The sequence below is a fragment of the Eurytemora carolleeae genome, unplaced genomic scaffold (genome assembly GCF_000591075.1).
Source record: "Eurytemora carolleeae unplaced genomic scaffold, Eaff_2.0 scaffold289, whole genome shotgun sequence".
In the NCBI taxonomy this organism is placed as follows: Eukaryota; Metazoa; Arthropoda; class Copepoda; order Calanoida; family Temoridae; genus Eurytemora; species Eurytemora carolleeae.
In genome coordinates, this window is record NW_019396372.1 from 303634 (window position 1) to 317255 (window position 13622).

Genomic DNA, 13622 nt, shown 5'->3' on the forward strand with positions numbered 1-13622 from the left:
AGAGTATTGGGTCGAAATTCTGCAGTATACTTAATGAATGATTAGAAGATTTTACGACTAAAGAACATGGAAACCCTTCCTTTATGCTTATTTTAGTCTCAACATGGATCCCTCTCTACAAAATTCATGGACAATAGGAACTGAGGTTTTGTCACAAACTCTTATTTTCTAATCCCTCTATCTTTGCAACCCAATGTCGTAAACCTTACATTAATACATATTGCAAACTATGAATTATTTTATTTATAATAATCTAAGTTTAGACACCACCAGATTGTAAAGATAGGAATTCAGAAATTTGAGTTTGCGGCAAAAATAATTAATTAATTTATCAACATTTAATGGCATCAGTTAAGTAATCAATGTACGCTTTAGTTTAACTTTAACATGCACCTACGGATGTATCTAATTCGCTTCAATATCAACCCGTGGTGGTCATACTCTGCCCGGATAACTTCAACATATATCCTTAAATTTTAAAGTGCCCACTTCGGATATCGAGATCAAACGTTTAAGATGAACGATACTCTACAGGAAAGTTTCGAGCTCTGAATATTTAGTCTGTTATCTAATCCCTAAAGATTACATGAACCACTTAATGAATGTTCAAGGGGGAATTCCTCAAGCTAATTATCCAATTAAACAAGTAATACATCAGAATCTACAGGTTTATCTAAAATACATCAGAATCTACAGGGTTATCCACAAAGGATGAGACTTTAATGCCGACCTGAAACTCTCTAAATATGGCGTATTCGAATTTTATGTTTTACCTCGAAGAAACTTTGAACGGATAAAGGAGTTAAGTCTTTGCCACAAACTCATATTTTCTAATCCATATATCTTTGCAACCTGATAGTGTAAACTTTCGATATTTCAAACTAAGATTATTTGATCTGACAAAATTCTTAGTTTGAAATATCTAAGGTCTACGCATCGGGTTGCAACGAAATAGGGATTAGAGAATCAGAATTTGTGGCAAAGACTCAATTCCATTGATGTGAAAAGAAAAAAACTACTGAACAAAATTAAGAAAAAAGCCTAAATAAACGTTTCATCCGGCCTTGAGTGACGTTTTCATACAAGAGATGAAAAACAACTATTTATAACACTGTTAATTTGGTTCGCAGTGTTATAAAATTTTTCGACAGAAATTTTCTCTTTAATTTGTCCCGAGCTTTAACGAGGGACAAAATATAATCTAAAAAGGCGAAAACCTTCGAGATATAGAGAAAGTTTAAGTCCAAAAGGCAAAAACTTTATAGCACGTCGTGTCGAAATAATATTGTTATAGGTAATTTTTTGAAACGTTTGTGTAGTGTACTTGTCTTATTTCAATGACTATTTCTATAGCTCAAATAAGCTTTGAAACAAAGCAGAAGTAAAAATATAAAGTTGATTTCAATTTTATTTTCATTTCAATTTAAAAAAAATCATTTTGTTAATATACTAAATTTTTTTGAGAAAATCCGGGATCCAATCAAAACTTCATAGCACCGCGTGCTATAATGTACAGCTAATTTAACATTATAGCACGATGATTGCTTAATAGCACGTTTATTGCCATGTGATTGATTTTCAACTTTCTATAAAATATTTAGAAACAACCCTGATATTCTATTCTCTATTTTCTAAACTTATTAAATATTCAAAGAATTTAAAACTAGTCTGAATATTACGGTCCGTATTAAAGGGATTGTAAGCGTAATTTTAAGTGAACAATGTCCGATTTATAACAGTGTCCTTAATAGTTTTGTCTGAGCAATTTTAGATTTTGAAAACTGATTATTTTCAATTGTAGTTTTCTTACAAAAATTGTGTGCGCCTTTCTACAGCAGGAAAACATGAAGGAATTATTTGAGTTATTGTTATATTTCTAATTTTAAAAAGCAATTAATATTTTTACATTATTGATCAGATAAAGGTTTCAAGAGTACTGTTGTGAATCGTTGAATCGGGGCATTGTCGTCTTTGCATGGAGGGTCACTTGAAATTACGTTTACAGTCCCTTCAGAACATTCTTATTTTTGGTTTCCAGCTCTACACAAAAGTTTCTAAGTTTTAAGATTTCATTTTTATTTGCCAGTATCATACATTTTGCTAAAAAAAAATATTAGGCTTCGGTCTGTACTAACGAAATTCTTTAAGTTAATGAACAATCGTGCTTGTAGCTACTAGGCTGTTGGCAATTGGCATATTTCTCTCGGCAGAGTCAGCATTTTGCGGTTGGAGAAAAGAGTAAAACATTAAAAACAAAAATTTAAAAATTGTGTGAAGCCAAAAAATTAAATAAAAACAATGGTACTACTTATAAATAGAATTTTACCTGGTGGAGTTCATTTCGAGGCTCACGATCAGAAATCACTTTTCTTTGAATTACTTCCTTTTTTCGAGCCCCTGAACAACAATATTTCGAGATATAATAAAATACAAACATATATTAATGTCCTCTTTTTTAATTTTTGTTAGTCCATTTGTCATTTTTAATAAAGCAATCTCATGTGTATTCAATGTTGGAATAAATATTTTTTAAATGTGAAACAAAATATGGCTTTAAAACAATCAGTTTTACCAGTTTGTGTACACTTTTCATACAGTGGTCAGCGATCATATCAATAAAATGAAGACAACTTTTCTATTTATGTTTTGATTTCAAGCAAGGTTTTTTCATATTACAGGTTTACAAGTAAACAAGGAGAAGCTGTTAATTGAAAACTTTTCTTTTTTCAATGTATAATATGCGCGGTGTTTGAAAGGTTGTTAAAAATCGGAAATTGAAATCGAAAGTTGTCTTCATTGTATTAATATAAACGACGACCTCTGTGTAAAAATCGATCATCTCATTTTAAAATGTGGAAATCAAACCAAGAACATTTTTCCGAGTTCTCTTTTTAAAAGATTGAGGCAGACCCATTCAAAAAGTTGACGAGTTAAAATCAAACTTTCAAACAAACAAAGATTACTACTTTATATAATAACAGATACTCTGTTTTATTTTATCTAGATTGTAGGAATAAATATTCTTAAAAGTTACACTCGCACCGTATAAAAATCTAAAGTATTGTGACAAGGAAACTATATCACGGTGATCTAAATGTTGCAAGCTCTCGTGCAAAAAAAAATAATGTACTGTACTATCGAGCCGGTACTAGATATCTTGCCGCCTGGGCTGCTCGCCTAGTAAGCCCATGTGACACTCTTAACCTTCGGTGCCATACATCGATCATATCAATAAAATGAAGACAACTTTTCTATTATTGTTTTGATTTCAAGCAAGCTTTTTTTCATTTACAGGTTTGCAAATAAATAAGGAGAAGCTGTTAATTGAAAACTTTTCTTTTCAATGTATAATATGCTGTTTGAAAGGTTGCTAAACATCGAAAATTAAAATCGAAAGTCGTCTTCATTGTATTAATATAAACGACGACCACTGTATAAAAATCGATCATCTCATTTTAAAAATGTGGAAATCAAACCAAGAACATTGAGGCAAACCCATGCACAAGGTTGACGAGTTAAACTTTCAAACAAACAAAAAAGATTACTACTTTGTATATTAACAGATACTCTGTTTGATTCTATTTAAATTGTAGGAATAAATATTTTTAAAAGTTACACTCGCACCGTATAAAAATCTAAAGTATTGTGACAAGGAAACTATATCACAGTGATCTAAATGTTGCAAGCTCTCGTGCAAAAATTGATGAGAATTTTGCCAATTACGTCATAAAAACTAAAGCTAGAAATAAGTACTTATATTTTGGATATTATAATATTTAATTAGGAAATTATATGTATCTTGAAATAGGTAAACATGCAACCCCTTGTTTAAAACTCCATTTTTTTGTATCTATTATTTTTTTTCATTGGTATACATATATATATTTTTTTTGATTATTTGCCTTATTTTCTATTGAGTTTTACCTGTACTAGTTTGTTTATTCTGCTCTTCTTCCATTCTATTCAAATATCACGTTTTAACATTTTAAATTAATCACTAGAATTGAATGAATGAGAATCTAAAAATATAAATATTTAAAATATTTTATATATTTCGTGAGTCCGAGAATCATGTTAAATAAAAGATAAAAATTAGAGAGAGAGACTTTGTTGGAAAATTTTACCGGAAAATTTCTGGAACAATTTACAGGAAGATTTCTGGAACAATTTACAGGAACACTTTACTGGAATAATTCACAGAAACATTTCCAGAATTATTTACCGGAACATTTCTGGAATAATTTACAGGATCATTTCTGGAATAATTTACAAGAACATTTCTGGAATAATTTACAGGAACACTTTACTGGAATAATTTACAGAAACATTTCTGGAACAATTTACAGGAACACTTTACTGGAATAATTTACAGGAACATTTCTGGAACAATTTACAGGAACACTTTACTGGAATAATTTACAGGAACATTTCTGGAACAATTTACAGGAACACTTTACTGGAATAATTTACAGGAACATTTCTGGAACAATTTACAGGAACACTTTACTGGAATAATTTACAGGAACATTTCTGGAACAATTTACAGGAACACTTTACTGGAATAATTTACAGGAACATTTCTGGAACAATTTACAGGAACACTTTACTGGAATAATTTACAGGAACATTTCTGGAACAATTTACAGGAACACTTTACTGGAATAATTTACAGGAACATTTCTGGAACAATTTACAGGAACACTTTACTGGAATAATTTACAGGAACATTTCTGGAACAATTTACAGGAACACTTTACTGGAATAATTCACAGAAACATTTCTAGAATTATTTACCGGAACATTTCTGGAATAATTTACAGGATCATTTCTGGAATAATTTACAAGAACATTTCTGGAATAATTTACAGGAACACTTTACTGGAATAATTCACAGAAACATTTCTAGAATTATTTACCGGAACATTTCTGGAATAATTTACAGGATCATTTCTGGAATAATTTACAAGAACATTTCTGGAATAATTTACAGGAACACTTTACTGGAATAATTCACAGAAACATTTCTAGAATTATTTACCGGAATATTTCTGGAATAATTTACAGGATCATTTCTGGAATACTATACAGGAATATTTCTGTAATAATTTACAAGAACATTTCTGTAATAATTTACAGGAAAATTTCTGGAATAATTTACAAGAACATTTCTGGAATTATTTACAGGAACATTTCTGGAATAATTTACAGGAACACATTACGTGACAATTCAAAGAAATATTTTCCATATTTACAGGAACACTTTATAGGATTACAGAAACACTTTACAGGTTTGCAGGAACATTTTATAAGTTTATAGGAATACTTGAGAGGTTTACAGGAAAATTAAGTAAAAGGAACATTTTTAGTTTTACAGATACACTTATTAGGTTCCAGGAACACTAAATAGGTTTACAGGAACACTTATTAGGTTTACAGGAACAATTCACAGGTTAACTATAACTCTAGGTATATGGGAACACTATTTTTAAAATGAACACTTTATAGGTTTACAGGAGGAACACTAATTAGATTTACAGGAACATGTTATAGGATAACGTTACATGTAAACTAGAACATTATAAGTTAAAAGAAACACTTTATAGATTTACATAAACACTTTTGGACACTCCGTCCCTGCTGCCTAGTCATTAAAAACCATCTGTGATTATATTTATTTTCCAGGTTAGGTTAGGCTAGGACAGAATAAAGTCACAAGAGGTTGCTATATTTCAGAATCAGGTGTACGGAGGGATTCACGCCAAATATTTTAATAAATTAGTTTCATTGTTATATTTCTAATTTTAAAAAGCAATTAATATTTTTACATTATTGATCAGATAAAGGTTTCAAGAGTACTGTTGTGAATCGTTGAATCGGGTGGGGGGGAGTTAAAATTTTAGATAGTATACTCCCCTATCTCAACTCCAAGTGAAAATCGTAAGGTGTGGAATTCCACCCACTTAATAATTTGCTTAATTTTCAAGGAATTTTTACAAAATTAATGTTTCTGAATTCGGTGTTTCAAGAAGTATATTTTGATGCACATCTTATTTTATTTTGCCGATATTTTTTGACTTACAATAATAATTTGAAAACACAAAAAGCCAAAAGTTTGAATGCGTTTGAAAATTATAAAAAAAATCACAAATATTTTTTTTAATGCATCAAGGAGATTTTAGGACAAGTGAATTTGATCAGTTTATCTATAAAAAGTGTGAAATAGTTTCATTCTTAGACAAAATTAGCACAACCAGCATATCATATCCTTGATAAGACAAATTATAAAAGCTTATAGCATTGTGAATCTAATATGTAACTCTAAAAATGGAGGTTTACTTCAAATTACGTTTACAGTCCCTTTATTTCCCATAGGCCGTACTACCAGGGTATTTGTGTTTACCTCGCATCTGACGTCATACCATCATTTAGGATTAGTTTGTTTAACACTATAGAGGATTAATATCATGAGCTCACTGAACATTATTTTGTTTAGACACGTCCTATGTTTGTTTTACAGGGTTAACCATGCAATTAAAGAGATTGTAATAACGACCTTTATTATATTTAAGACAATGAGGGTAAATTTTGGTTGCTTGCCTGGAATATAAAAATATCATATAAACGATTTGTAAAAGAGAGCAATATGGTTCAAGTTGCTTTTCTCCTTTATTTTCCTATCATTCTTTCATTTTATACATCTCTATATTTTCTTCTATTTCACCCCTTCCCTGATATCCGTACCTCCTTTCTGTGTGACCAAATCCTTTCTTCTATAATCTATATCATCCATTCCCTGTATATCCGTACCTGTCCTTTTTTCTATATCAAATCTATTCTCTGCATCCATCCATATGCTTTCTTTTCTATCATGCATTCCGCGTTATCCGTCCCTATCCTTTCTTTTCTATCATTCATTCCCTGTATCCGTCCCTATCCTTTCTTTTATATCATTCATTCCCCGTTATCCGTCCCTATCCTTTCTTTTCTATCATTCATTCCCTGTATCCGTCCCTATTCTTTCTTCTCTATCATTCATCCTCTGTATCTGTCCTTATCCTTTCTTCTATAATCTATGTCATCCATTCCATGTATCCCTCATTGTCTTTTCTTCTATACCAAATCTATTCCCTGTATCCGTCCCTATCCTTTCTTTTTCTATCATTAATCCTCTGTATCTGTCCTTATCCTTTCTTCTGTAATCTATATCATCCATTCCCTGTATCCGTCATTGTCCTTTCTTCTATATCAAATCTATTCCCTGTATTCGTCCCTATCCTTTCTTTTCTATCGTTAATTCCTGATATCCCACCTTTTCCTTTCTTCTCTATCATCGTTTTCGTGATATCGATCCCATAATGTTTTCTCTATCATCTATTCCCTGTATCCGTCTCTATCCTTCCTCTCTATCATCCTTTCCCTATCCATCTATTCTATCTAATATATATATATATATATATATATATACATAAACATATAGATATATAGAAATATAAAGTCTAAAGCCCTAATTCCGTGTCTGCTACTATGTGTTGAATGGTGAACTAATGGAGCCTCTAATGTATTGATAAACAAAGCAAGATGTCGTGTTCTGCAGATTTGATGGGCTGTCACGGAGTATTAAGATGGGGAGCTGGGTTGTATAGTTTACTGGGGGCGAAGGGATGATGGGGGAATGGTATGCTAGTGGCGGAGGGATTAGGGTGGAGGTTTTACAAGTGACGGAGAGATGAAAGCGAATAGTATACTTGTGGGGAAGGAATGAAGGTAAATGGTTTACAATGGCGGAGGGATGAGGGTTTGAAGATTGCTAGGGAGGAGGGATTAGCTATATGTTAAGCTAGTGACGGAGGGAAAAGATGAATGGTATGGCAGAGGCGGAGGAATAAGGGTGGATGTATTCTAGTGGCTGAGTAGTAAGGGAGGATGGTATGGTAGAGGCGGAGGAATAAGGATGGATGGTTTGGAAGTGGCGGAGGAATAGATAGATGGTTTGGTAAAGTGGTGGAGAAATATGGGTGGATGTACGCTAGTGGCGGAGGAACAATGATTGATGTACGCTAGTGGCGAAGGAATAAGAATGAATTATGCTAGTGGCGAAGGAATAAGTATGGATGTATGCTAGTGGCGAAGGAATAATTATGGATGTATGCTAGTGGTGAAGGAATAAGTATGGATGTATGCTAGTGGTGGAGGAATAAGGGTGGATGTACGCTAGTGGTGGAGGAATAAGTGTGGATGTATGCTAGTGGTGGAGGAATAAGGGTGGATGTACGCTAGTGATGGAGGAATAAGTGTGGATGTATGCTAGTGGTGGAGGAATAAGTATGAATGTATACTATAGTGGTGGAGGAATAAGTGTGGATGTATGCTAGTGGCGGAGAGGGATGAGGTTGGGAGTTTTGAAGATGTTAGATAAGGAGAAATTCTTTTTATTTTTGATAAACAACTAAAAAAATAATATAAAACCTATGGTTGGGGAAAATACAAAATGGCTGCACACCAGGTTCCCCGCAGGGAATCTAGGATCATATAAATCTATAAAGAAGAAAATGAAAAAACTGAAAAATCTATGAATAAATTTTGAACAAAGCATTGTATAAATTATAATCTCTCCGAGTGTGTTAAACACATTTCTGTTGGCTAGGTAGTTAGTTGTAAATTGGTTGGTTAGGTAGTTGATTTAGTATTTGGTTAGTTATTAAGTATAGTTATTATTCTATTGTTATTCCTTTATTAGTTGGTTTGTTTAATTGGTTAGTTAGTTACTTTTTCAGCTGGTTTGTTAGTTAGTTACTTTGTTAGTTGGTTGGTTAATTAGTTATTTTGTCAGTTGGATGGTTAGTTAATTACTTTTTCGGTTGGTTGGTTATAGTTAATTACTTTGTCATTTGGTTGATTAGTTAGTTATTTTTTCAGTTGATTGGTTACTTGGTTGATTAGTTATTTACGTTGTCAGTTGAATTTTCAGTTGGTTGGTTAGTAAGTTACTTTTTCAGCTGGTTCGTTAGCTGGTTGTTTAGTTATTTATTTTGTCAGTTGATTGGTTAGTTGTTTACTTTGTTTGTTGGTTGTTTAGTTGGTTGGTTGGTTTGATACTTTGTCAGCGTGTTGGTTAGTTGGTTGGTTAATTACTGTTTCAGTTGGTTAGTTGGTTGGTTAGTTGGTTGGTTGGTTACTTTGTGAGTTGGTTAGTTGGTGAAACTTTGATCTTAATTTCATTTAATCATTTCTGTCGGAAATTTGCCAGAGAACTTGGAATAGGAGGGATGAAATATACAAGGAAGATACAGGAGGAATAGGAGGGTTGAAATATACAAGGAAGATACATGAGGAATAGGAGGGATGAAATATACAAGGAAGATACAGGAGGAACCCATATACCTTTATTTTCCAGAAAAGTAAGTGTCCTGCTATTTGTGGGAAGAATAAAAGCAAGCCAAGTGTTACTTGGATTCTTCATTAATATGGAACAGGGATGGAGCAGGAATGGGACATGGAATGATAGAAGAATTTCAAACGGAAGATACAATAATGACAGATGGATTGATACAAGAATAGAACATGGAATGATGATAAAGTATAAACCGGTCAAAGTATATATTCTTATAATTACAAAAATGCGAAAACTTTTTACAAAAAGAACATACTCTTATATTCGTTCTCTAATATTTTGTATGGTTTTACGCTGGTAAAAAAAACGCAATGTTTTAAAGATAATATAACTTTTTTTTAAATATTTATCATTACATGTGATTAACAAACAATAACTTCGTTCACAATAGTCCTATCGTGTACTGAGGAATAAAAAAAGTTAATAAGAAAACGATCAAAAACTTTAGAATTAAAAATTTTTTTCTTAATCGGAAATAGGTAATAAAAAACGCATTGGGAAATCCCTCCAAAAATTTGATCCGAGAAAAAGCTGAGACGGATATATAATATAAAAATAATATTAGGTAAACAGATTAAAAAAGTAAATTCCTTAAAAAAAAATTAGAACTTAAAAGTATATTGTGCAATACATTTTGTGAGTCATCATTCCTAGATCAGACACATTTTCTTATTTAGTCCAAATTGGCGCTTTAGTGATTGTAAATTTAACCCGAGGCAGTCAACCAATTTTCATTAGCTATGCCGTACCTACACAGCCAGGCCTATCAGGAACGCGCCCAGCCCTAATGGGCGCTGCAGTACAAATTAAGAAAGTAAGGTCGGGTCAGCTCAGATTAAAGTGTACCTGAGTTGAGTGTGATTATCTAAATTCGTCTAAATTGTGGGGTGGAAAAAATTCATCGTCTGAAATGTTTTACATGAAGAAATATCATAACAAAACTTATCATGCTATACAATCAAGATAATAATTTTAGGAATTGCTAAAAAATTATTAATTTTTAAGAATTATTGTTTGATACGCATATTTTCATATTTGAACAATAAAAAATTCGGTTTTTGTTGTGTAAAACCCTGTACCATGGTACTATTCTCGAAAAATGAAAGGGGATAGGTTGAATCTGAATCTAATTTTGATTAGATCGCTATACTGGTTTTACTTCTATCTACATCTAGCGTCTATAAGGTGGATAGTCCATACATAAATTTGATAAGTGTCATAGTACAACTGAAACCGTAAATTATTCAATTAAGCTTATAAACAGATCATTCGAATTTCTATTCTTCGCGAACACTCACTTTAAACTAAAATTAGAAGGTAAAAAGGTAAAAAATATCGTTGCTCAGAGAATAACTAGTTTCTGTAAATTACACTCACTGCGTAGATGTTTGTGATGTAAACCAATATTAGCTTATCTAGGCTATTTACACATTAACGCTTCAAAAACCATGAATATTACAATTTCCTCAGTACTATAGTGTTTTGTGGCTTCTCGCTAGAATACAAGTTAACAACTAAGACGACAGAGATGCAAAGAAGATGATATAATTATTTGTTTTAAAAATGTCTTCTGATTTTTGAATATTACATTTTTTAATAAATATAATGTGTAGCTCTTGATAATTAATTGTTAATATCGTTTGTTAAAGAATACAACTATATGTCCTATCGTTACAGTATTAATGTAATTCCTTTAATTAGTGAAGAGTAGAATTCCTTGTGTACACAGCATACATTAACAATCTATTTACTGTTTTATCCATGTTTACCACTCTTTATTGCTTAACAGGAACTGTACACGAAACTTTAGGGTTTCCACAAATTATCTAGTGACATGTCTGATTCACAATGGTACCCAGAAAAGCGTTTGTTGATAAAGAATGAATGAATATAAATATTTTTAATATTTAAGCCATTCAATTAGATACATGTACAGTTTATAGATAAAAGTGACTTGCAAATTTATGCTTTAAAAACAATTAAGGAAATTATCAAATTAAACACATTTTAAGCTAGGTAAACGATGATATATTCCACATCATTGCAAAACAAACGTACCATAAAAATATTGTGAATCGGGCATTCCCCTTTTTAAATATAAGGTACCTTGAATGACAACTTATACCGTCCCTTTTCAGAGGAGAAACTGTTAAGGGTAAACCCGGGGGGGGGGCCTTTCCTGAGTCATAGAACTTTCATTTTCATCACGTTTTGCATAATGTATATTCGTCATTTTTGTTTGATTTTATAACATACGTAACATGTAGCACTTGCATCTCCCTAGAATAAGCTGATTTTATGATAAAACGTAACACTAGCACTCACATGTCCATAGAAGAAGCTGATTTTTATAACATAACGTAACACTAGCACTTGCATCTCCCTAGAATAAGCTGATTTTATAATATAACGTAACACTAGCACTTGCATGTCCATAGAAGAAGCTGATTTTATAACATAACGTAACACTAGCACTCGCATCTCCGTAGAAGAAGCTGATTTTATAACATAACGTAACAGTAGCACTTGCATTCCCCTAGAAGAAGCTGATTGTGTAATATAACGTAACACTAGTACTCGCATCTCCATAGAAGAAGCTGATTTTATAACATAACGTAACGCTAGCACTTGTATCTCCCTAGGAGAAGCTGATTTTATAACATAACGTAACACTAGCACTTGCATCTCCCTAGAAGAAGCTGATTTGATAATATAACGTAACACTAGCACTCGCATATCCATAGAAGAAGCTGATTTATAACATAACGTAACACTAGCACTCGCATCACCATAGAAGAAGCTGATTTTATAACATAACGTAACACTAGCACTTGCATTCCCCCAGAAGAAGCTGATTGTGTAATATAACGTAACACTAGCACTCACATCTCCATAGAAGAAGCTGATTTTATAACATAACGTAACACTAGCACTTGTATCTCCCTAGGAGAAGCTGATTTTAGAACATAACGTAACACTAGCACTTGCATCTCCCTAGAAGAAGCTGATTTTATAATATAACGTAACACTAGCACTCGCATATCCATAGAAGAAGCTGATTTTTATAACATAACGTAACACTAGCACTCGTATCTCCCTAGAAGTAGCTGATTTATTTAGTTTACTGTCCCGCTTTGCCTTCAATAGTTTGAATGTGAACTGTACAGCTTTAATAATTGGCTCGCTATACTTGAAATGAACCAGAGTTTACAGAAGTAACTACGTGATATCCAGTTTTTAAAAAAATATTGAAATGCAAAAAAAATTTAAGCCGCGGCTAAAATATGGTTGGTTCCACTTAAAATTGTATTCAATGTTTGAAGATTTAAGCCGGCGTTCAATTAAAATTTCAAATAAACAGAATTTTTTAAATATTATTAATTGAAACTTATCAACTAAACATTTGGTTTCCAAACAAACAAAAAAGTAAAATCATTAATTTCCCCTTTAATCCATTCTTGAACATAGCTGTGAACTTTATGTTCAGCTGCAAAAAGTATCCGTTGAATATGAAATAATGGTTTAAGGTTTTAAAAGACGGTCAGTGTACTTACTGTCCCTTTAAATATCTGATTAAAAAAAGTTAATTTAAAATTTCCTTTACAACTTGTTTTCACGGCTGGCGCTGGATTTTCGAACATTCCTGGAAAATATGAAAATGTGGTTTCATTATTAAAAATCCTAGAAACAGGAATGAATGTTTTTAAAAGCAACTCTTGGATTATAACAAATAAAAAATATTATGAAATATCAACTATAAACGAATGCGTCGAAAAAAATTGATGATTATAGGTGGTAATATCTGAATGATTTGTTTGGAATTAAATTGATTTTTTTACGATTCTAGTCGAATGTTGTCAATTTCTGAATTTGTAAATAGAATATAATTATATACATATAAACCCAACAGACTTATAAGTATGCATTTTTTCAAACACTTTTTCAAACTAAAGAAAGACAATATTTCTTAAACTACCGAATTTACAGTTGGGTCCAATCTTTTTAAATGAATCCTTGAAATCGTTCATATTTTATCATAAATCGTTAAACGAAACATGTTTATTGATTTGGCAATGTTCGTTGCATGACTAACGGAAGCTTCAGAAAATTTACGGATAATTCCGAAATAATCTGTAATTTGCGATTGAAATCCGTCGGTTAAANTGTAAGGTTTGACTTCTCAAAATTCATCCTCACAAAATAATCCCAAATTAGAATAAAAATCTGATTA

At 31.8% G+C, this 13622-nt stretch overlaps 1 protein-coding gene across 1 annotated transcript in view; it reads right to left on the reverse strand.

The window, feature by feature from the left end:
• The window catches only part of LOC111701934 (uncharacterized), a 31830-nt gene extending 21462 nt beyond the window's left edge, over positions 1 to 10368 (reverse strand). Inside the window, exons 1-3 of the mRNA XM_023473412.1 lie at positions 10238 to 10368; positions 3925 to 3959; positions 2327 to 2397 (exon numbers count right to left, since the gene is read on the reverse strand). Of these exons, the coding sequence (XP_023329180.1) occupies positions 2327 to 2397; positions 3925 to 3958 (105 nt within the window). The 5' untranslated portion in view covers position 3959; positions 10238 to 10368. The remainder of the gene's footprint in view (positions 1 to 2326; positions 2398 to 3924; positions 3960 to 10237) is intronic.
• Between the last annotated feature and the right edge of the window lie 3254 nt (positions 10369 to 13622).